At 42.0% G+C, this 22,476-nt stretch overlaps 3 protein-coding genes across 6 annotated transcripts; 1 reads left to right on the top strand and 2 right to left on the bottom strand.

The window, feature by feature from the left end:
* Positions 1-1,615: 1,615 nt before the first annotated feature.
* On the bottom strand, positions 1,616-6,175 carry LOC308360823 (torsin-1A-interacting protein 1-like). 3 transcript variants are annotated; one of them, XM_080832970.1, is made up of 9 exons: positions 6,035-6,175; positions 5,336-5,455; positions 5,035-5,202; positions 4,391-4,555; positions 4,106-4,264; positions 3,916-4,002; positions 3,739-3,786; positions 3,198-3,613; positions 1,616-2,777 (listed from the first exon to the last, which is right to left on the bottom strand). In XM_080832970.1, exons 1-9 carry the CDS (start codon positions 6,105-6,107, stop codon positions 2,388-2,390), a joined length of 1,626 nt encoding a protein of 541 aa, XP_080689096.1. In that variant the 5' UTR covers positions 6,108-6,175; the 3' UTR covers positions 1,616-2,387. The 3 variants fall into 3 exon arrangements, with proteins under 3 accessions (XP_080689096.1, XP_080689098.1, XP_080689097.1); XM_080832972.1 differs by having other exon boundaries at positions 4,127-4,264; XM_080832971.1 differs by having other exon boundaries at positions 5,035-5,199.
* A 344-nt stretch (positions 6,176-6,519) lies between these two features.
* On the bottom strand, positions 6,520-11,562 carry LOC308360822 (uncharacterized protein). 2 transcript variants are annotated; one of them, XM_080832968.1, is made up of 14 exons: positions 11,533-11,562; positions 10,689-10,759; positions 10,265-10,348; positions 10,020-10,169; positions 9,649-9,912; positions 9,437-9,553; positions 9,201-9,344; positions 8,852-8,995; positions 8,464-8,625; positions 8,229-8,372; positions 8,024-8,140; positions 7,803-7,922; positions 7,318-7,694; positions 6,520-7,233 (listed from the first exon to the last, which is right to left on the bottom strand). In XM_080832968.1, exons 2-14 carry the CDS (start codon positions 10,711-10,713, stop codon positions 6,853-6,855), a joined length of 2,229 nt encoding a protein of 742 aa, XP_080689094.1. In that variant the 5' UTR covers positions 10,714-10,759; positions 11,533-11,562; the 3' UTR covers positions 6,520-6,852. The 2 variants fall into 2 exon arrangements, with proteins under 2 accessions (XP_080689094.1, XP_080689095.1); XM_080832969.1 differs by having other exon boundaries at positions 10,689-10,755.
* A 6,099-nt stretch (positions 11,563-17,661) lies between these two features.
* On the top strand, positions 17,662-20,561 carry psma8 (proteasome 20S subunit alpha 8). Its single transcript, XM_080832973.1, has 7 exons — positions 17,662-17,839; positions 18,995-19,121; positions 19,252-19,376; positions 19,580-19,702; positions 19,800-19,919; positions 20,160-20,222; positions 20,339-20,561. Exons 1-7 carry the CDS (start codon positions 17,738-17,740, stop codon positions 20,432-20,434), a joined length of 756 nt encoding a protein of 251 aa, XP_080689099.1. The 5' UTR covers positions 17,662-17,737; the 3' UTR covers positions 20,435-20,561.
* The last annotated feature ends 1,915 nt before the right edge of the window (positions 20,562-22,476 follow it).

Genomic DNA, 22,476 nt, shown 5'->3' with positions numbered 1-22,476 from the left:
CCTGACCTCAAACCAGTCTTTAGAGCAATGAGCCCTGCACCCTGACCATGACAACAAAGAGCTTGACTTGTTGGTATGCCTGTCAGAGCACATACTCAATCATAGTGACAGTACTCCCTCACAAATCAGTTATCTGTTGTCTTTGTTTATCACAGTACCTGGCAACTAGTCTCAGCCTCAGATAGTGCCACTGACATGCATACAGCTGATGTGCATGAGCAGGTCTGCGTCAACAAACTGGCAATTTGAACCAGGAAGAAGGGTGATTGTGCTTTAACACGGCAACAGGAACTGTCATAGTTAGGGATATTTATAGGTATACATTAACCCAACAACAGGCTCAAGAATCAAGGATGTCTTTGTATTGTATTGTGTTTTAGTTTTTTTGTATTGTATTTTATTGTGTTGTGTTTGTTTTTGTTATTGTATTGTAATGTATATTATGTGTAAGCACAATTGAGAGTCAGTTCACCAGGTCAAATTCCTTGTTTGTTCAAACTTACTTGGCCAATAAAATCTGATTCTGATTCTGATTATTCCAAAGGTCCGATTTATTGTAGTCAGCACTGTCCAAACAAACATCTGACGAACAATTATAAATGGACAATAGATACAACATAAAAATGGGTTAAAAAAAAAAATGCCAGTTAACCATGATTACAACACAAAAAACACATTGAATTATTTAAAGGGCCAATGACTGCCGGGACTAATGAGTACTTAAATCTGTTTGTCCTGCATGTTGGCAAATTTGATCTGTGGCCAGATTTGTGTGACCAATTTAGGAGGTGGCAAGGATCAGCCAGGATTGACTGGGCCTTCCTCAAAGTCCGGACCTTATACAGATGAATTAGGTCATGTAAGGTCTTACCTGCAATTTTGTTGCACATTTTGATGTACATTGCAATCTGTCTCTATTTTTGAAGTAAAGTCAGACACAATAGAATGAGGACAGATTCATTAAAACAATAATAAAACATTTGCAAAAAGGTGTTGTCATCATTAAAACTCTGAGACTCACGATAAATAAATATATATGCGCTGATGAGCCTTTCTACACAGAACAAGTTTTGATGTTGCCAGTCACAGTTAATTAATATAAATCAGTAACTTCCTGGTACCTTTCAGAGGAGCTGGTCAGTGACTGACTAATCCAACTGGCCTCCTGAATAAAGTTTTTTTTTTTTCTAACGCAGCTTGGGTTGGCCAGGGTGAGATCATAATAGAGCCCAGGACAGACAGCAGCCTATCTTTTGGTATCAAGGGTTTGCCCAGCATTCTCTGAACTTTGTTGCCCTTGGGCCTGCCTGGTTCTGCTACAGTGGCATTCAGAACTTCAGGTTACCTAGGAAACGTCAGCAGGTGTCAGTCCTGGTCCTAGATACCCCACACTCTACATGAACTGACTGAACTCATTGGAGGTGTTGTTTAGCTTAACAGAGTGTATTTAGCTGATTAAGAGCATGACGATTAAAATGTCTTCGGTTCTAGGAGAGCACACATGACGGCATATGACCAAATAAAAACAGAAGACCTTGTAGACAAACTGCCCAAGAGACTGGTTAGAAAATATACAGCATTTTTTAATTAACAAAGTCAACAGCATTAACAAAGTATATCTTTCACAAAGGAATAAAAAAGCAAAGTGAAGTATTCCACACATATAAGCCTTTTGACCCATTAAGAAACAGGGAGGAATCAGTGCAGGAGATGGGACAACCTCATAAGAATGGTGAAGAGTTGGGAACAGAACAGCTTTCATGGAACAAGCACAACGGAATTCCAAACACAAATACACAACACACAAAGAACTTATTTATTTTTTCTAACATGTTTCATAAACAATTTATAAAATAGAAACCCTTGGGTCTGATTTTAAAACAAGATGTCCTCTATCTCAGTCTTTATATAAATATATTTTTTTCAATGCCTTTGAGAGGTCACCCACCTGCCCTCTTTGAGAGCAGACAGGGACCTTATGGAGAGTGTTCACTGGAAGTGGGGGGTCCATGCTCTTTAATCAAATCCTTACAGTTCAGCACTGTATCTGTCAAACAAATCAAGAACTCTCTCTGTGTGGCTTCATATCTCATGAACTTAGATTGGTGATGAACAGAAACCATCAGAAAATGAACCTGAACTCTAATCTTAACAGGGAACCTAAAAGCCTGAGCATCTGGTAGCCTTCAGCTCAGTACAGTATCCTTTTTTTCATTCACAGATATAATCCCTCAACACTGATGTAATTCATCTTAATCTATCATCATAAAAACACACACGGACAGCTGTAGACCAGATCTTCTGCTGGGTGACTATAGTGCATCAAGTGGTGCTTCCTGACCACATTTCAAATGTGATTCTTCACTGATTTTATTCCTCTGTTTCTCTCAGTTCTGGTCACAGCCCTCTTTCTCAATGTCCTCCTCCATATTCACAGGCAGGACAAGATGTGAGATGCGGCTCCACAGCCCACTCAGCTTGTCCACATCCATTCTGTCGAAAGTGTCTGGCTGATCTGAGGTCAGGAACTTTAAGTGAATGTGGCTGTGTACCAACTCTTCCACTTTGCTGATGCTGAACTCAGGGCCGACTGCAGCCTGGGGCAGCAGGACGGTGAAGGCCAGGAGAGGATGCTTGAAGGCAGCGTTCTCGTGGTCACAGTAGCGGTAGAAGATGAGCGTGGAGCTCGGCGGCAGCTCTTCCAGACGGTGGATGACGGCAGCTGGCTTGTCACCCTCAAAGGCTTCTTTCAGCTGGTTGTCCAGATCCAGCTTCACCTGATGCAAGAACGGATGAAGTTATGAATGAATAAGTCTAAGAATGAATTAATGAATAAATAAATACATGAACGAACAAACACCAGAAATAATCTTGACCATCTTGTGTTCAAAATGTATTATGTAGTTGACTAGGCATCTTTGGGAAAAATAATGCAGCTGAAACACTGGTTTCATGCTGACTGACTGCAACATAATGAGTCATGCGTTTTTTTTGCTGTGCTCTAGAGGTGCACTTGAAACACTTCTGGGACAATCTATGGGCAAAGTCCAGTACTTAAGCCTACCTTACAAGCAGCTACATGACGTAACCATCATAAGCCAACAGCAATCGAACTCTGTATCTGAACTTTATTATTCTTCTTTCTGATCACTGCCCCCCAACTTTACTGCCACAGATAATCATACCTATGCTCTCACCTGATTACTATCCTTGTGAGCTAGGCTAGCTCCATCCACCTGCAACACAGAGCCGTTGACTGCAGAGGAAAAGGCAGAGGCCAGGCGTGTGGCCAGGCATCCCAGCGTCTTCTCTGCCCTGCTGCCCCCCGTCAGGATCAGGCTGACGGGCTCAGAGGGTTGGGCTGTCTGCAGGTGGCGCAGGAGGTGTATGCTGATGCGCCTCCAGAACTCTTCCCGCTGGCTGTGGAAGTGCTGCTCCAGCGCCCTCAGGTGGCCAGAGAAGGCATCCCGGGAGGCCTCCTGCTTGGGCTGTAATTCTGTGTGCCTGTGGAGGGATGACCACGGGAATCTCTGATAGCCCAGCACGGCGACGGAGAGGGTGACGCAGAGAAGGAAAAGCCACAGGATGAGAGTGTAAACGCGACTCACACCACCTGCGCAGGAGAAGAAAAGAGGAACAAAACTTTTGTATATGTGTATAAATGTCTAGAAATACTCTGTATATGCATGCAGATATACTTTAAATAATGCCTGGGAGAACAACATAAAAATACTGTACCTTTAGAGGGAGGCTTGGTCTTGGCTTTAGGCAACACTCTTGTAAATTCTTAAAAAACCCACACAAAAAACAAATAACTCAATGATTTACAAATAATGTATTAGTTGATTTAACTCTGATCGATAAAAAAGATGAATGCTGTGCGACTGGTTAAAAATGAAATTAAATTTGCCTCACCTGATTTTTTGGAAAACTCTTTTTTATGTGAGATGTTGTTTGAAGTCTGGTTTTGATCCAAGCCCCGTCGACGGGTTCTAGGCAAATCTATGCGAAACACAGTGTATATGACAGCAGGATTTATATGAGACATCATAAATCTTCACACTCTCAGACCTGTACATGATATTCATCTAGGCAGGCCTCACACCTTGACCATGTGAGAAGGTACCTGGTAGCCCCTCCTGCATCTTGCTGTGGTACTGTTTGATGCTGCTTCGCACAGTTTGGCTCTCAGTTCTGCTGCCCCCCGGGGGTACTGGTCTGGTGTGGATGTGCAGAGAAGCACCAGAACCTCTTTTTGAAGGCTCTAAAAATCACACACATAAACACAAAGACATTACAATTGTAATAATAACGAATAACCATGTCGAGTTAAAGGTAAACTGGTTTAACTCAGCTCATTGATTTGTGGAAGAGCGGGGTGTAGTCTCACCTGTGCTGTGTTTAAGGGCCTTTATGTCCATTCCTGAGTTTGTTGTTGTAGGGTGAATGGACCTGCGACTCCTCAGGAGCGCTCCGGCCTCAACTGGCTCCAGCTGAAACACCTTCTCTCTGCTTGGGGGGAAACTCTTCAGGGGGCTCAGCCTGACTGATGATTCTGTGACAAAGGAAGGAGAAGGGTTCAACACACACTTTAATTATCTTGTACTAACATTATTCAGGACTTAAATGTTGTTGTGCATATCTACCAAAACAAGGTTCTGAACATATACAAACCCCAGGTCAAAATAAGACCTAAAGAAACTGGATTTGTGAGAGTCCAGTTCACTAAAAAAATGAATCAGTAAAACCTAAAACGTCTCTGCTGCAGTATACAGTACAAAACAGCCTTAAACCGTGTTATATGTCAAAGTATCAGGTCACTTGCACACCATCATGTCAGTTCAATCACAAAATCACTTCCAGAATTGCACTTGTCAGTATGAATGACTGTTCAGGTCAGTAAAGCTGAGTAGATTAGCAAAACTCTATTTTTCTGGACAGGACATCTAAGTGGTGGTCTTTTTATGTTCTTAACTTGGACTAGATAGACAATTGAGTTCATTAATTTAAATTATTACTTTTAGGGTGTCTCACCCCTCATGACAGACTGTAGCTTATCCTCCTCCTCCGCCAAACTCATGTCTTTATTTTGATCAGACTCTGAGTCGTCTCCGTCCGCTTGCAGCTGCATCTTGTCGTCGCTGTCACCTGCAGCTTCATCCTCTGTCGACTGCATGCTCAGCCTTTTCTTGGGTGGCTCTGCTTGATTTCAGCATCCAATGAGTAGTTACTTATTTTCCCCATAAAAAAATGCACTGACAAATTGTAATTGTCCACTAGTAATTTTCAAATCGACTCTGTCCGGTAACGTAAGGCTATTGATAGTGGCTCTTACCCTCATCATCGCTGCTTGAAAGCCTGTCCCGGCTCTCGGATCCATTGACCGCAGTACCACCTGAATGTTGAGCATCTTTTCGCGTTCTCTTCAAAGGCTCTCTTGGTTTCAGCAAAACTTCTGTGCAAGCCAACGAGTCCGACATATTAACTAAAGTTATTTCACTGTTTGCTAACATTAGCTAGCTAGCATTTTACGCCCAACCAAATAAGGAAAGTGAAACTAAATTGACGCTCGACATGACTTTACTTAATGGATGAGTAGTAAGATACGTTGGTTGAGGTTTGACTTAAACTTTTCCTGAAGACTACTTGTCTTAATAATACCACACAAGCCAATGTAGTCAGTGTTGAAATTCGCAAAGAACAGAAGTTAAACTCAGTTATGCTAGCTAGCTGGTTAACATTAACTTGGCTACAACCGTTAAGTTAAACAGAATCCATTTCCCTGTCCAGATCGTTAACTGAAATATAGATATGCTAAAATTGGCCTGGCTCTTGTAGCTGACATGTGTTATAGAGTATATGTGTATGCAATCAATCATAGCTGGCCAGTGTGTTTCAGCTAACGTTATATTTTCTCACGTGTCACGAATGTCCCGCTTACAGTAACGTAACGTATGATGAACCTACAAACTTCACGTTTCATCTTAGCTATGGCTATGGAAGAAAAATAGATAACATCACTTTTGTTTCCCACCTTTTGTTGACTGTCTTGTTACCCTCCTACTTGGCGGATCAGTGTTGGTCAAACGTGTATCACCAGATTCCATTTTCAACTGTTTTAATGTTAGTAATCGCGGCTACATGGACATATCAAACTTTTCGGACCCCATTGACGTTAGCTCCGTTAGCACAAGGTGTAGTTTCCCTACGGACTACTTTGCCTAAACACCGCTCTCTTCCGGAAGTAAGAACTTCTTCACTGAAAAAAGAAAGTGTGTCAAACCAGAGCTATGTAGCCATAGATATATCTGTATGTAGCCATATGTCTATGATTGTAGCCGCTCTACATAATAGACAAACATAAACCACACAAATATATGCTCTACATGGCTCTGGGTCCAGCAAACGAAACAATTTATTAAAAAACGGTCCACTAAAATAATTAGTTGTGTAATAACATGTTTTAGTATTCTGTTGTTTGTTTCGAAAATATGCCAGCAACAACACATTTAATTCCATATGTATTTAATTTAAAGGCACATTATTAATTCAACAATTGTAATTTATCTGATACTGTTACACAGCCTCAAAATATAAACTGGTAAGAGTAGACCCCTCAAAAGAAAATCATAAAATTAGCGTTTCAAGCTATTCAAAAGTACTGAGTGTCTCTCTAGTAGCAAAAGTGCAAGTGAAGTTATAACGACTCATCTCTTACTCAAACGGGAAAAAACAACAAATCTGTATGGGATACATAAGAAGTAGGACTGACATGGCCACTCCATCGCTCAAATATATTCTTTCTCTTTCATTTCGAGATTATAATGGAGTCCATAATCCCCTGGTCTCATTCTAACATCCCCCTCTTTCCATGTGCTCCTCCATATTCACAGGCAGTATGAGATGCGAAATGCGGCTCCACAGCCCACTCAGCTTGTCCACATCCATTCTGTCGAAAGTGTCTGGCTGATCTGAGGTCAGGAACTTTAAGTGAATGTGGCTGTGTACCAACTCTTCCACTTGGCTGATACTGAACTCAGGGCCGACTGCAGCCTGGGGCAAGAGGACGGTGAAGGCCAGGAGAGGATGCTTGAAGGCAGCGTTCTCGTGGTCACAGTAGCGGTAGAAGATGAGCGTGGAGCTTGGCGGCAGCTCTTCCAGACGGTGGATGACGGCAGCTTGCTTGTCACCCTCAAAGGCTTCTCTCAGCTGGTTATCCAGATCTAGCTTCACCTAAAAGAGAGATATTAAAAATTTTATCAATCAGCTAACGACCGCAGATCCTGAACGCTACATCTCATTACTCAGGTTACTGACCTGGTCGTGGTCCATGTTAGCTAGACTGGCGCCGTCCACCTGAAGCACCGATCCATTAAGGGCCAAGGAGAAGGCTTTAGCCAGTCGTGCAGCGAGGCACCCCAGTGTCTTCTCTGCTCTGTGGCCTCCCACCAAGATCAGGCTGACGGGCTCGCTGGGCGGGGCGGACTTTAGGTGGCGCTGGAGGTGTATGCGGCTGCGCCTCCAAACCTCTGGCCGCTGGCTGCGGAAGCTCTGCTCGACCTTCACCAACTCCTCCCGGAGCACTTCCAGGAGGTTGAGGTTTGGCCTTTTCTGCTCAGCCGTAGGCTGCCACTGGACTACAAGCAAAGCTAACACTAAGATAAACACTGCTCCTATAACCAGCACCACTGGAACTGGGTAGAAAGACAAGAGGCATTTGAATACTGTCAGAGTTTGTCATTTGAAGACTGAGTATTAAAGTATTGATAAGATTTGGGAATTGGGTGTATAGAAATTCTTACAGTGTAGTTTTGATTTTGTTGCTGAAGGAGGTACAACACCAGTATCTCCCTCTGTGTGGTGCTGAGAGACGGCTGGGGCCTCTGTGGCTCTTTCGCCTGGTGCACCTGTATTTTCCTCTTCTGTTGTTTTTGAGAGAGTAGCCAGCCATAATGTCATGAGTGACACAAACTCTTTTAAAGAACAGGGGTAACAGGCTAGGAGGAAACAAGAGGAGTTTTACCTTTTGTTAAGTCTTCCTTGCTGGTCCTCTTTCCATCTCCGCCCTCTTGCTGGGTTTTTATTGCAGCATCATTATCGCCTCCTGCTTCTGGTACATCCACAGTAAGGACCTCTGCTGCTTGTGGGAGATAATTTAACCATAAGACCACACTTTGAAGAAACAGCCGTAAGAGGAGTAGTGGAAACAAGACCACTTTTTTACTCACTGGTGCTCTGCACATCTTGCTCCTCCATTTGTGGGGTTACTGCTTCTGCAACACCAGTATCTCCCTCTGCATGGGGCTGAGGGACCGCTGAGGCTTCTGTGGCTCCTTCGCCTGGTGCACCTGTCATTTCCTCATGTGTTGTTTCTGAGAGAGAGCCAGCCATAATATCATGAGTGACATAAACTCTATTAAAGAACAGGGGTAACAGGCTAGGAGGAAACAAGAGAAGTTTCACCTTTTGTTAACTCTTCCTTGCTGGTCCTCTTTTCATCTCCGTCCTCTTGCTGGGTTTTTATTGCATCTGTTGCAGCATCAATATCTGTGTCACGCTGAGAGACCGCTGGGGCTTCTGCGGCTCCTTCGCCTGGTGCACCTGTATTTTCCTCTTCTGTTGTTTCTGAGAGAAAGCCAGCCATAATGTCATGAGTGACACAGAGTTTTCAAAATAGAGGAGCATCAATATCGCCTCCTGCTGCTGGTCCATCCACACTAAGGTATCTGCTGCTGGTCCATCCACAGTAAGGATCTCTGCTGCTTGTTGGAGATCATTTAACCATAAGACCACTCTTTGAAGAAACAGCTGTAAGAGGAGTAGTGGAATCAAGACCACTTTTTTTACTCACTGGTGCTCTGCACATCTTTCTCCTCCATGTGTGGGGTTACTGCTCCTGCAACACCAGTATCTCCCTCTGTGTGGTGCTGAGAGACCGCTGGGGCTTCTGTGGCTCCTTCGCCTGGTGCACCTGTATTTTCCACATCTGTTGTTTCTGAGAGAGGAGCCAGCCATAATGTCATGAGTGACACAAACTCTATTAAAGAACAGTAAGGATCTCTGCTGCTGGTTTGCCTGATGCATCTCTACTCAAAACATCCTCCTCTGCTGTTTGTGGGAGATGATTTAACCATGAGACAAAACTTTGAAGAAACAGCTGTATGAGGAGTAGTGGAAACAAGACCACTTTTTTTACTCACTGGTGCTCTGCACATCTTTCTCCTCTATTTGTGGGGTTACTGCTCCTCTAACACCAGTATCTCCCTCTGCATGGGGCTGTGGGTTGACTGGGGCTTCTGTGGCTCCTTTGCCTGGTGCACCTGTATTTTCCACATCTGTTGTTTCTGAGAGTGGAGCCAGCCATGATGTCATGAGTGACACAAACTCTATTAAAGAACAGGGGTAAGAGGCTAGGAGGAAACAAGAGGAGTTTTACCTTTTGTTAACTCTTCCCTGCTGGTCCTCGTTCCATCTGTGGCTCCTTCGCCTGGGGCATCTGTCATTTCCTCATCTGTTGTTTCTGAGAGAGGAGCAGATCCTGCAACTGCTGTTTCTGAGAGAGGACAGGAGCCAGCCATAATATCATGAGTGACACAAACTCTATTAAAGAACAGTGGTAACAGGCTAGGAGGAAACAAGAAGTTTTACCTTTTGTTAACTCTTCCTTGCTGGTCCTCTTTCCATCTCCGTCCTCTTGCTGGGTTTTTATTGCATCTGTTGCAGCATCAATATCGCCTCCTGCTGCTGGTCCAGCCACAGTTAGGGTCTCTGCTGCTGGTTTGCCTGATGCATTTCTACTCAAAACTTCCTCATCTGCTGTTTGTGGGAGAGATTTTAACTGTAAGATCACGCTTTGAAGAAACAGCTCTTCTGTTGTTTCTGAGAGAGGAGCGGATTCTGCACCTGCTGTTTCTGGGAGAGAAGTCAGCCATGATGCCACACTATGAAAGAATAGCTGTGAGAGAAATGAAGGAAAGAAGAGATACATAACAATGTCATTGTTTTAAGATCTGCCTTACCGTTGCTCTGCACAGGGCCTAGTGTTGCTGCATCCCCCTCACATCCTGCTTTGTGTCCTTTATCTCCTCCTTGAGCGCCTTTGTCTGCTAAAGCGGTATCCCCTCCAGCTCCTGCCTTCTTTACATCATCTTCGTTTCTGCTCGGGTAGTCTTCAGGAAATGAAAAATAAGTCAGCAATAATGTTACTGACAAAGTCTATTTCAAAAGAAAGCATGGGAAAGCGGAGATGGAACAGGAACTTTACCTTCTTCCTTTTCCTCACTAGAGCGGTCTCCCTCTTCTGAAACTTTTTCATTTGAACGATAACCTTCGGGCATCTCTGTTGCCACTTGAAAACAAACCAGTACAATACAAATCAATAAACTACAAAAGATTAAAAACAAACCAACACACACACACACACACACACACACAAACATTATTGTTGGGCTACAGTCTGAGTCACATAAGGTGAAAAAGCAGTAGGTTGATATATAAAAAGCTGACTCCAAATAATCCATCAACTTTACTGAAAATACTTTTGAAAATAAAGCCTTAGATCCCTGCCAAAGAATAAATTAATGAATTAACCTTAAATGCTGTAAACACTAGCCTAAAACGAGCTTTTTGTGGAACTGGCTACCATTGAACCATGTCAGACAGGGTTGTAACAAGACAAATGTATTAACCTTTATCGTCTTGACTGACGTCCATCTCCCGGGAAAAAATATGTACACCCGAGGCGTCAACTTCACTCTTTCTTGAGGATAAGGAAAACAAACAGCTAAAACCTACTACACAAAGAAAGCTCAAGATACAGCACTGCAAGAAAACTGTCACTGTTCCCGTCGGCCAACTAAACACACGACAGCAGGTCAAAGATCAGTGAAACGAAACATTTGCCAGACTTATGATTTGTGAACTTATAGACCGTAACGTGTCTGGTTTTGATAAGAGTTCTAAAAGGGGCGTACCTTCAGTGGTCAGTCCCTTATGTTAAGCTATTTTACAAACGAAAACAATAGTGACATGCATATTAATATATTTCATAAAGACTTTCGTCAGTGTGCTGTACACTGGCCTTACTTATATTATCGTTACGGCGGCTATAGTCTCATTGAAGACTTTCCCCAAAGCTGTCAACTGTCAATTCACACGAGGTCCCATGAATACAACTAGCTAACCCACTTCCCCTTAGTATATCGCTAAAGGACACAATATAGCCTACGTAGAAAGAAACAAAGACCTTGGAGAAGATAATAGCGTTAAAGCATTACTTAATTAAAACTCTAGCTAACGTAGTTAGTATCCAGAGCCCGTCTAATTTATAATAGAAATTCTCTGTTAGTAACGTTAGCTATCATCATGATAGCTAAGTTGTATATGAGTTTTACTGATATCTTCCTTTGGTGTGCTAAATAAAGACAAACTGTACTCATTGTAGAACTCTTGGTAAAATCATAGAATGAGCTCTAGCAGTGAATTAATATGTATTTGTAGTTACGGCTTACAAAACGAAACCAAAACACCTACCAATGTCGACTACCTCCGTATGGACTGAACATTTTTGGAAGGAACTGTTATTTGGGACATTTGTTGTAAGGGATGTAATTCGTGTGTGCACATTCTGAATACAGCAACTTCCCTTTCTTGTTTTTTTTTATGCGGCCCTATGATATAGGGAAATGGCCATAGACAGACATTCATGTCTATGCATAGTTTATATGTCTTTGTTACGTTTATATGTCTATGGAAATGGCGACCCCAAAACTGTCAAAACAGACCTGCCAACATGTACGCATTTTGCGTACCTGGCACGCATTTTGACATCAAAGTACGCTGGTACGAGTTGATGGTCTAAAAGTACGCATAACCAAAAAATATATATATATATCTTTTTTTTTTTTAGAACGCATAACGCTCAATAATGCATTGCCGGTTTTCAACGGGTTCAAACTTCACAGTCTGTCTCGAGTCACCAATGCGTACATACTAGGCAGCTGCAGCAGATCAAGAAGCAGAAGAGGAGTTTGACCAATCACAGACCCCCTGCCGTTACTATCGTTACTATCATAGACATGTATAGACATGTACATGTCTATGGTTACTATTCCCTGTATGACCATCGAAATCAGAGAATACTAGGTTACTCTGCGGTCAGAGGAATCAACCGCTGTTTAGGTGTCAGTTAGCGATTTTTCATTCATGAATACTTAATTCTACCTTCCCGACCACATCTGGCCAATTCTTCAAGTGAGGACATTAAAAAAATCACTTAAGGTAAACTAACGACTAATGTAGAGATAAGACGTTAAAAATGTAGCCCAACGATGTTAACCATGTGGTTTTCGTGTTCGCCATCGATTTAAAATGGCAAATAAATCTAAGTGTCTTGGCTGTGTTAGAAATGGTTTGACTTTACGCTTTTTGTGTTTTTTCAAACTACTTATTTTAGACAAACTCTTGTAGTATGTTACCATGGCAGAACCACCGGATAAAATAAAAAAGATCGCAAAAAATCATAGATAGTTACCGGGAGAGATGGCCATGCCTCCGTTCTTTTCAGACACATCCCCACCATGCTTTCTGCACAGTGTGCAATGTCATTATTGACATCAGTCACCAAGGAGCAACAGGTAACGAACACAGTAAGATGCATATTATCAGAAAATCATAGGCCTATCTGTCAAGTTCATGCTAGAGGTCCGCGGCAGTCTTCTACGTACAGTGTCCACACATGCTTACGCACAGCTGTTGTCAGGCCACAGTGTAAAAGGCTATATGTTTCTAATAATAATAATAGGCTAATGATAATAGCAGACATCCAAAGTCTCCCGGAAGTTCCGGGAGTCTCCCGCATATTGATAACCACTCCCTGATGCCCGCAAATGACTTAAAATCTCCCGGAATCTAGAGCGAGCGACGTGCTCCAAACCGTGTTAGCATCTGTGTAGCGCGCGCACGACAGAGAGAGAGAGGGACCTGGAGACTGTGCGTGTGTGAGGCAGTGTGCGTGTGTGCCTCAGGAGCATCCTGATTGGCCTGTTTCGGTAAGTCAACCAATCAATTTTCAGTGTGGGCGGCCTTTTATCTCTTCTCCCGAACCGAATTAATCAGTTCAGTGTATCTAGGAACAGGGGCACCATGGCACAGGGAGAGTGCCCCCCAAAAAGTTTCATTTCATGTGCATATTATTCATGCCAGCTAGTTGCCAGGGCTACATGAAAACAACAAGCTCCTTAAACTTGTTTAAAGTTGCAATGGAATACAAATAAAAGCAGTTAACATAAATAGGATAGTATTAGCTGCATATAATAAATAAATAGTAAAAGTAATCTACATATTTAAACATAATTAACAAAGAATTGCATAGGGCTATAGCCTATAGAATGATATTATGCTTTTATAACTTTTAGGGACCACAACAGTAATACGTAGGCCTAGGGGGGGGGGAATACCTCCCTGAAATGACTTTTTGCAGGTTGGGATGTCTGTAATAGCCTAAAAAAACGCTTCCACTGACTAGAATTTAATTAAATAATAAAGAAGCAAACACAGCGCCATCATTTGGTCTTAGCAGTTGTCTAGTCCTGGTATCACATGTAATTGGGCTTGCATTCAAACATCAGACGTGGGGAGAAAAAAGAATGATGAATCATGACACTTGATAGGTATGAGGTAGGGAAAAAATACAACATGACCATTTTGTGAGAAGTTCCTAAGGAGCCTAGAGTGAAATAACATCCCAGGCTACAAATTAGTTGTCACAGTTATCACTTGTAACTGTTATCACAGTCTTTTTATTTTATTTCATTAGGCCTTCTAAAGTGGTTCAGAACTGCATTATTTATTAGCTCAGAATGTCGTCGATTGGTTCAATCATGCAACAACAGCATTATAACTAATAAAATGAAGGCCACAAAATCTTGCCGCGCCGCGCCGCACCGGGGTGGTACTCAAACACATTTTCCAATGTTGGCAGGTCTGTCAAAATAATAGTCTGGTCTAAAACTGTTACTACAAAACGCTTGTAACAAATGGGGAGTTTTGAAAATAAAAGTAATTAAAAAGCCAATCATGATTTTCATATATTATATTATGTATTGAGACAGTTTAATAGGTATGTATATTTTACTGTTACTTTGGTTATCATCTTATTTTCTTTAAAAACGTAGGCCTACCATGTAGCAAATAAGAAATGAGTTCACTTGTCCATTGCATACAGGCATTTAACACAACTTCAACCTGCAGATATCCAGGGGAAACAGAAGCGGAAAACACTAACTTGACCCTGCCATATCCTGACCACTCAGAGAGATTTGATTTTGTCTATCAGTGGCTGTAAAGAGGCCATTTTAGGCCAGTGTTACTGAGAGGTGCAGTTGAGCGACCAGAATGGTGTCCTTCTAGTTGTCTAAAGGTATCAATAGGAAAGCAATGGCTTTTCCTCCACTCCCCAGCTCCTACAGAATTGGTATTTAGGTTATTACAGGAAAGGAACACTGTCTTTCTATCGTGTCAGACACAGTGACAGTTATCCACAGAGTTCAGACAACCTTTACTGACCCTCTCTATCAAGACTTTGGAGTTCCTTTGGGAATATTTGCAACTCAGTTGTTAAAATGACTAAATCAATGTAATGGATAAAATAAATCAAACTACATTCTTAAGCTGTCTTTCCTTGCCTGTGAGTGACATTGTGAAATGGTTTCATTTAGAATGAGAGAAAATTAAAAGCTACAAGTTTAACTTTGCATGCTTGCCCTTAATGAATAATACAAAATAAAAAAAACCTTTGAAGTTTGTAACTGTGCAATTATGAAGTGGCGATGGCAAACAAAAAATACCCGCTCCGTGACATTCATACAATAGGACTTCCTGTGCCTCATCAATCTATGTTTGCTACAGGGGTATTGGAAAGTTATTTTAAATCATGTGCTTTGAATATTGCATCCATTCTTATATACAGCCGCGGAAAAAATTAAGAGACCACTTCAAAATTATCAGTTTATCTGGTTTTACTATTTATTGGTATGTGTTAAAGTAAAATGTACATTTTTGTTTTATTCTATAACCTACTGGCAACCTTCCTACCAAATTTCAAATAAAAATATTGTCATTTAGATCATTTATTTGCAGAAAAATTACAATTGGTCAAAATAGCAAAAAAGATGCAGTGTCTTCAGATCTCGAATAATGCAAAGAAAACAAGCTCATATTCATTTTTAAACTACACAATACTAATGCTTACACTTAGGAAGAGTTCAGAAATCAATATTTGGTGGAATAACCTTGATTTAAAATCACAACTTTCATGTGTCTTGGCATGCTCTCCACCAGTCTTTCACATTGCCGTTGGGTGACTTTATGCTACTCCTGGCGCAAGAATTCAAGCAGCTCGGCTTCTTTTCATGTCTTGTGACCATCCATCTTCCTCTTGATCACATTTCAGAGGTTTTTTATGGGATTCAGGTCTCGAAATTGGGCTGGCCATGACAGGGTCCTGATCTGGTGGTACTCCATCCACACCTTTACTGGCCTGGCTGTGTGGCATGGAGCATTGCCCTGCTGGAAAAAACATTTCTCAGAGTTGGGGAACATTGTCAGAGCAAAAGGAAGCAAGTTTTTCTTCCGGGACAACGTTGTACTTTGCCTGGCTGAGGTTTGTAAAAGACCATAAGGATTTAAAAAAGCGGACTGGAGGGTCTTCTAGTTCGTCTTCTCTGATGAGTCCAATTTTCAGCTTTGCCCAACACATGGTCGTCTGATGGTTAGACGGAGACCTTGAGAGGCCTACAAGCCAGAGAGTCTTGCACCTACTGTGAAATCAGACTCATCGGAGAAGACGAACTTAGAAGAACCTCCAGTCCGCTTTTTCAATCCTTATGGTCTTTTACAAACCTCAGCCAGGCAAAGTACAACGTTGTCCCGGAAGAAAAACTTGCTTCCTTTTACTCAGACAATGTTCCCCAACTCTGAGAAGTGTTTTTTCCAGCAGGGCAATGCTCCATGCCACACAGCCAGGCCAGTAAAGGTGTGGATGGAGTACCACCAGATCAGGACCCTGTCATGGCCAGCCCAATTTCGAGACCTGAATCCCATAAAAAACCTCTGAAATGTGATCAAGAGGAAGATGGATGGTCACAAGCCATGAAAAGAAGCCGAGCTGCTTGAATTCTTGCGCCAGGAGTAGCATAAAGTCACCCAACCGCAATGTGAAAGACTGGTGGAGAGCATGCCAAGACAAGTGAAAGTTGTGATTTTAAATCAAGGTTATTCCACCAAATATTGATTTCTGAACTCTTCCTAAGTGTAAGCATTAGTATTGTGTAGTTTAAAAATGAATATGAGCTTGTTTCTTTGCATTATTCGAGATCTGAAGACACTGCATCTTTTTTGCTATTTTGACCAATTGTCATTTTTCTGCAAATAAATGATCTAAATGACAATATTTTTATTTGAAATTTGGTAGGAATGTTGCCAGTAGGTTATAGAATAAAACTAAAATGTACATTTTACTTTAAAACATACCAATAAATAGTAAAACCAGAGAAACTGATAATTTTGAAGTGGTCTCTTAATTTTTTCCGCGGCTGTAAGGTATTTTACTGTAAAAGCCACCATCCCCTTTAAACCTGGTGCGGCCAGGTAGGGGCAGATTTTATAGCAATATCCACCCCAGTTATGGGATCACTGCCAAGTCATGCAGAATGTTTGACCTCCATTATTTTCCCTTTTTATGTGTCTATGTATTTAGACAGTTGCAAAACTGTAAGGTGAGGTGTGATGTTTGTCTTTTTTGACTGGCAATGTTTAGATAGACGCTGCAGCTCAAGTAAAGAAAATTAAAGCAGACGTGAAACTGGGAGATACCAAAGGAGCATTTTAACAACAAGGGGGAAATGTATGACTGTGATGAAAGTTGATATAAATTCTGAAAGTGTGAGTTGTAGGCTATATTCATTTTCCATGAAGGATGGTGACAGGTAATCTTTTGCTGGAGGATTGAAATCTGGTTTGAAGAGGGTGAGGAAGATGAAGACAACGATTTCCTGCTATGCTGAGTCAGCCAAACTGAAGCTGCCTCTGGAATATCTGATCCTGGTCAGGAAGTTCTAGAATCAAACGCTTTGTCCAGACTTTCTAAACACAGCAGAATCGGTGTAATTTAAGGAAAGTCAGTCAGTGAAGAACTCTGCAGTGTGTAAACTAACGCCGTACTACACCTGCTCACAACACACCTGTTGATATAGCCACCTTGCTAGCAAGTCCAAGTACTATCCAAAGATGGGACTCTGCCTCTTAGGCCCATAACGAACAAGAATTTAAAATAACAGAAACAACTTACGGAACACCACAAAGAAAAATCTTTTCCACTCAATAAAAGCTTACCACCTCTTGTGATACACTGTCACTTAAAGACAATGACTGTTGTTCGATTGCTTTGCCAATTGTAGTACAGTCTTATGTAGTTGGTATAGCTATAATTATATGTTTTCAGAGACGTTATAAGAGAGGACATGTGTTTTCTACTTCTGGGCAAGCATAAAAGGCTATGTTGTTGATTCAACTGTAAATGTACTGCAGAGGGCAGCAGAGCCCTGAAGCCCGTGAGCGCAACACGCATGAAGAAATTGACGCCTGCGCATCCTTATCATCCAAACAGCCTGGAAACAGGCTCGAGAATACACAGATTTTTGACAAAGAGTCAAGTTGCAGAAACTGTATTGTTAGCGCAATGTCTGCGCGATATGATAGAGCTATAACGGTCTTCTCTCCCGATGGACATCTTTTTCAAGTGGAATATGCACAGGAAGCTGTGAAAAAAGGGTCAACTGCGGTAAGTTTAGCGTGTGAATTTCGCTGCCATTCATACATCTAGCGAATAACTAGCTAGCTAAACAAGCTTTAAATTAGCTGCGTTTTTGCTAACGTTATGGCCGGGTTATTAGACACGGGTTTACCCTTTCGTCGAATTTGAGCTCTCTGCCAGTGTTAACCTGTAAAAGCAGTTATGTTGGTAGATGAGATGTACGTTTTTGTCGAACTTCTGACGCATTGAATGACTAGCCAAGTTGGCTAACTTGCTAGCTGATCATGACTTGCATGTTGTAGCTGCTGTAATTGCCTTCGGGGGGAGCTAACGTTAGCTAACAGTTAGCCTCCTAACCTTATATAGCGCTGTTATAGAGTATTTGTATTATTATAATTAACGTACACATATAAAGCATAGTGTAGCCATATAATTAAAGTTGGGTAAGGTGGGCAGTGGTCACATGCAAATGTTCACGCTACCTATTTAACGTTAGTGTTGCTGGAATTGTTTTGACTTGTCATAGCTGGACGGGGGATCCCATTTTTTTCATGTAAAGGCAAAGCGGATACAACCAGTGATATCTTTGGCAATGTTTACTCTAGTATCCGTATAACACGATTGTATTTATCACCACACTGTCAAAGCAAGGAGCACTAAAGGTGATACGAACTCTGTCCACATCCAGACCAGCCTGTAAGAAACTTATCGTAGCCCGACCTATTATCCCGCACGACCTATTATCCGCAAGCGCTGGTACACGTTACTTAATATTGATTTTGGTGTCATCCAGGATCGCGGATTTCGGAAAACTTAAGTCCCTGCTCAAAAAGTGTATTTAAATTAGCTTTGTAGCAAAAATGGCACATACACAGCGTATTGAAGTGTTTACGATAGTGTGGTAATACTGCGTGTACAAACCAGCCTGATACAAATAGTAGTATTTTGATTTCGCGACGTTCGTCAAACAAGACTTCGTGCATTGTCTACACACCTGTCACTTCTGAAATATGTAAGGTTGATTCATTAAACCATATTTATATTGATAAAAACATATGTGTTAAGCGGATTTTTTGGTGGCCCGGGGGATAATAGGTCGCGTTACGATAGATATATCTGTTTATACTTCCTTACATCACTCGTTTTCATGTGAGCTAACCTGATGTTCCACTCCTTTCTCAGGTTGGCATTCGTGGGAAGGACATCGTCGTTCTGGGTGTTGAGAAAAAGTCTGTGGCCAAGCTGCAGGAGGAGAGAACAGTCCGCAAGATCTGTGCGCTGGATGAGCATGTCTGCATGGCCTTTGCAGGTATGGCAACATAACATTTGATTGCAATATGCTTCTCAGGTGCAGCTTACATCTTACATCTAATTTCTCGTGTCAGTTTTATTAACAACCGATATAGTGAAGTTGTGTCCCTCTCCTTTTGTGCTCGCAGGTCTGACGGCAGATGCCCGCATCGTCATCAACAGAGCCAGGGTGGAATGCCAAAGTCATAGGTTAACAGTGGAAGACCCTGTTACTGTGGAGTACATTACGCGTTACATAGCAACACTCAAACAGGTAAACAACAGTACAGAAACGAAAGCCATCACCAACCACCATTACCAGCAGTGCTGTCAGAACAACTAATGTTTTCCAGAAGTTTGTATTTATGAAAATTTGTCCTTGTTCGTCTTCTCCCTGATCTCCCCCACCCTTGTCTTTCATGGCCTCTCATTGTGCCCTTCATTCTCCTTGTTTTTCTCTCCTTTGCTTCTTTTCAGCGATACACCCAGAGTAATGGCAGGAGACCATTTGGGATATCTGCTCTGATTGTTGGATTTGACTACGATGGCACCCCAAGGCTATATCAGACTGATCCTTCTGGAACCTACCATGCTTGGAAGGTGAATTAGCATGCTCTCCCTCACACATAGATTATGGACTTTGGGAAGTTGGGGTGTGATGGTGTTCTCTCCCCATGCTAATGATGTTCTCTCTCAGGCAAATGCCATCGGACGCAGCGCAAAGACCGTGCGAGAGTTCCTGGAGAAAAACTACACAGAGGAGGCTATTGCCACCGACAATGATGCCATCAAACTGGCCATCAAAGCACTGTTGGAGGTGAGGCAAACACGTTGGCTCCTTGAAAACATTAGGCTATGTGTAGATCCAATTTTTCAATGGACATGTCTTGTATAAGTCTTGTTAACGGTCAAGGGTTAAGTGAAGGATCTGAATGTGGAACACATGACTGTGAAGCTTTGCATAAAGCAAACACACACACACACACACACACACACACACTAAACTCCAGTGAGAGATTGAAATAATATGCCACTAATTGCAATGCGTCCTCTACAGGTTGTCCAGTCAGGAGGCAAGAACATTGAGCTGGCCATCATCAGAAGAAAGCAACCGCTGAAGGCAAGTTATCCCCACATCCTCTTAAATGCAAGAAGGTCCTGTGTGTCTGTGTTTAGATATTTGTGTTTATTTATGTTTATGTACGTACGTGTCACTTAATGTGTCATCTGTCACAGATTCTTGAGTCCAAAGAGATTGAGACGCTGGTGGCTGAGATCGAGAAAGAGAAGGAGGAAGAGGCTGAGAAGAAGAAGCAGAAGAAGTCTTCATAGATTCATCTGCTTGCCAGCCACGCCTGACCTGCTCCGCTCCCGTTGCTGGTGGTTCTGTCTGTTGCGTGTCAGGGTGAGCTGTTCACATGGAAGCTGCTCAATAAAGTTGTTGTTTTTTTAGTTTGTACCTTTGTGTTGTGTTCTCTGAATGGACACCATCATGAAGCACACACTTGGACACTGGGAAGCGGATATATATACAGGGGGAAAAACAGCATGCACTCATTAGGAAGACCAAGTATAGTGTATGTATATGTTCAGGGAGTACGCTGGTGGTTCAGAAGATTTCAGGCAGAGGCATGCTGTGAAAAAAAATCCCTTTTGTCTTTCTCCTCCCTTATAGATGTGATGAAACATTTCATTATTTAATTAGCAACTCAGAGGCAATGAGTGTTTTGAACGGACTGATGGTCAATAATTGAATGAATGTCGAGTTCACAAGAATTACAGTGAACTATGGTATTTTTTGAGAGTTGACCAGAGATCAAGGGTAGAGCAGCAACAAGAGGAGGAATAGAACAAAGAAAAACTTGTGAGCACTGTGCTAAAAGAACCTAAAACATCGGAAATACTTTGGTTCAAAACTGACTCAGTCAATGTCCATTGGGGAGACCCAAATGAGAGGGTAGTGAATTCTGATTTTGCTTTCATTTCGTAGCTTGAAGATTAAGTGTTTTGTTACATTGCTCTTATTTCGTAGTTGAGATGAACTGTTGTATTTTTATTTAAAGCAGCAGTGGATTTGAGCTACAACTAGTGAGCTGTAAATTATACATCAAGTTGGTTTCTTTTTTAAACAAACAGCTTATACTTTATATTTTTATAACCAAAATTAGAAACCATTTAGTTCTATGCATGCCTAACCTATTCATTACCTAATACAGGGTTTTTCAATCAGGGGTCTGCGGCCCCCTGGTGGTCCGCGGCGGCATTGCAGGGGGTCCGCGACATGAGCCTGTGTTGATCAGTTCACCATTAAATATTTTTTTTATATTGATATTTTCTTTCTCGAATAAGAAAAATATGTCAATTTAAATAGTCAAATAGCCACATGGCCTGAAATATACTAATGTATACCCATATTCAGCGAAGAAATTACACTGACAAGTGCTACAGGCAGAATATCTGCGGGGGGAGGGGGCAAGGCGATGGGGGGCGGTTCCAAACACACGCGCGCGCAGGTACGCGAATACTTTCTAGTCAGAATGGTGGTCCCTTGGACAAAACCAGTTGAAAACCCCTGACCTAATAATTTCTGCTTGAAGCTGCTTTTCAATATATTGCATTGCTAAGTCCTTGTGACTTTTAAGCTTGTCACCATTAACCTCATTGCACTCCCTGTGGTTGTGAGGACTTTCAAAAAGTATTAGGAAACTTGTAAAGGGTATGTGAGAACTCATGCGTGAAACAAGGCGCAAAAGGGCTGAAATGCACATACACGTTTTTTAAAAACGGTACACGTTGATTCCTATGGTACGGCGCGCTTTGCGTGGGCGCCCCTTCTCCACCACGGGTTACGTCTTTGTGGCGTTTTTTCGGTGCGCTTCAAAGTTGAACTATTCTCAACTTTCCAGCGCAAGGCAGGGAGGCACAGGTGGTGTTCGACCGAGGTTTCATTAGGCAACAACACACATGGGATTATCCCTTACCTACCCCACTCCCACGAGTGCTATATTGCTTTTATAAAACAATTTTACAGTCAACCAATTAACATTTCAACACGAAGTTATTGATTAAAAATGGTTTATTTTGCATTGTTTCTCCGCAACAAAAAATTGTTCCATTGTCACGTCTTGGTTTGGAATTATACGAATTTTAAATGCGCTTTCATCGCGGAGTGATTTATTATTAGCTGTGAAAAGTCTATACACCAGGCTGTTTTGGCCGCTGCACTTTACCAAGGCGTTACTAAAGCGTCTGCGCCTGAAAAAAGACGCGTATGTGTATTTCAGCCCAAAGGCTACGTGTTGTGCACCTGGGAGGGATAGCCTAAGGCTTCAGGATAATGCATTTGTGCCTCTTAAGTTGCTGGATATGGTTCC

This window comes from Sprattus sprattus, assembly GCF_963457725.1.
Source record: "Sprattus sprattus genome assembly, chromosome: 2".
In the NCBI taxonomy this organism is placed as follows: domain Eukaryota; kingdom Metazoa; phylum Chordata; class Actinopteri; order Clupeiformes; family Clupeidae; genus Sprattus; species Sprattus sprattus.
The sequence above is the reverse complement of the archived record's forward strand: the minus strand, read 5'-3'. Positions and strand labels throughout refer to the sequence as shown.

Excerpts from the sequence above, each read along its gene's own strand:
- LOC308360823 (XM_080832970.1), bottom strand. The coding sequence starts at position 6,107 with ATGGAATCTGGTGATACACGTTTGACCAACACTGATCCGCCAAGTAGG. Across the intron at positions 4,265-4,390 it reads GGCCCTTAAACACAGCACAG|AGCCTTCAAAAAGAGGTTCT; the intron begins GTGAGACTACAC and ends TGTGATTTTTAG. Across the intron at positions 3,787-3,915 it reads AGAGTTTTCCAAAAAATCAG|AATTTACAAGAGTGTTGCCT; the intron begins GTGAGGCAAATT and ends GGGTTTTTTAAG.
- LOC308360822 (XM_080832968.1), bottom strand. The coding sequence starts at position 10,713 with ATGGACGTCAGTCAAGACGATAAAG. Across the intron at positions 10,170-10,264 it reads TAGTGAGGAAAAGGAAGAAG|ACTACCCGAGCAGAAACGAA; the intron begins GTAAAGTTCCTG and ends CATTTCCTGAAG. Across the intron at positions 8,373-8,463 it reads CAAGGAAGAGTTAACAAAAG|AAACAACACATGAGGAAATG; the intron begins GTGAAACTTCTC and ends GCTCTCTCTCAG.
- psma8 (XM_080832973.1), top strand. The coding sequence starts at position 17,738 with ATGTCTGCGCGATATGATAGAGCTATAACGGTCTTCTCTCCCGATGGA. Across the intron at positions 19,122-19,251 it reads TGTCTGCATGGCCTTTGCAG|GTCTGACGGCAGATGCCCGC; the intron begins GTATGGCAACAT and ends TTGTGCTCGCAG. Across the intron at positions 20,223-20,338 it reads GAAGAAAGCAACCGCTGAAG|ATTCTTGAGTCCAAAGAGAT; the intron begins GCAAGTTATCCC and ends CATCTGTCACAG.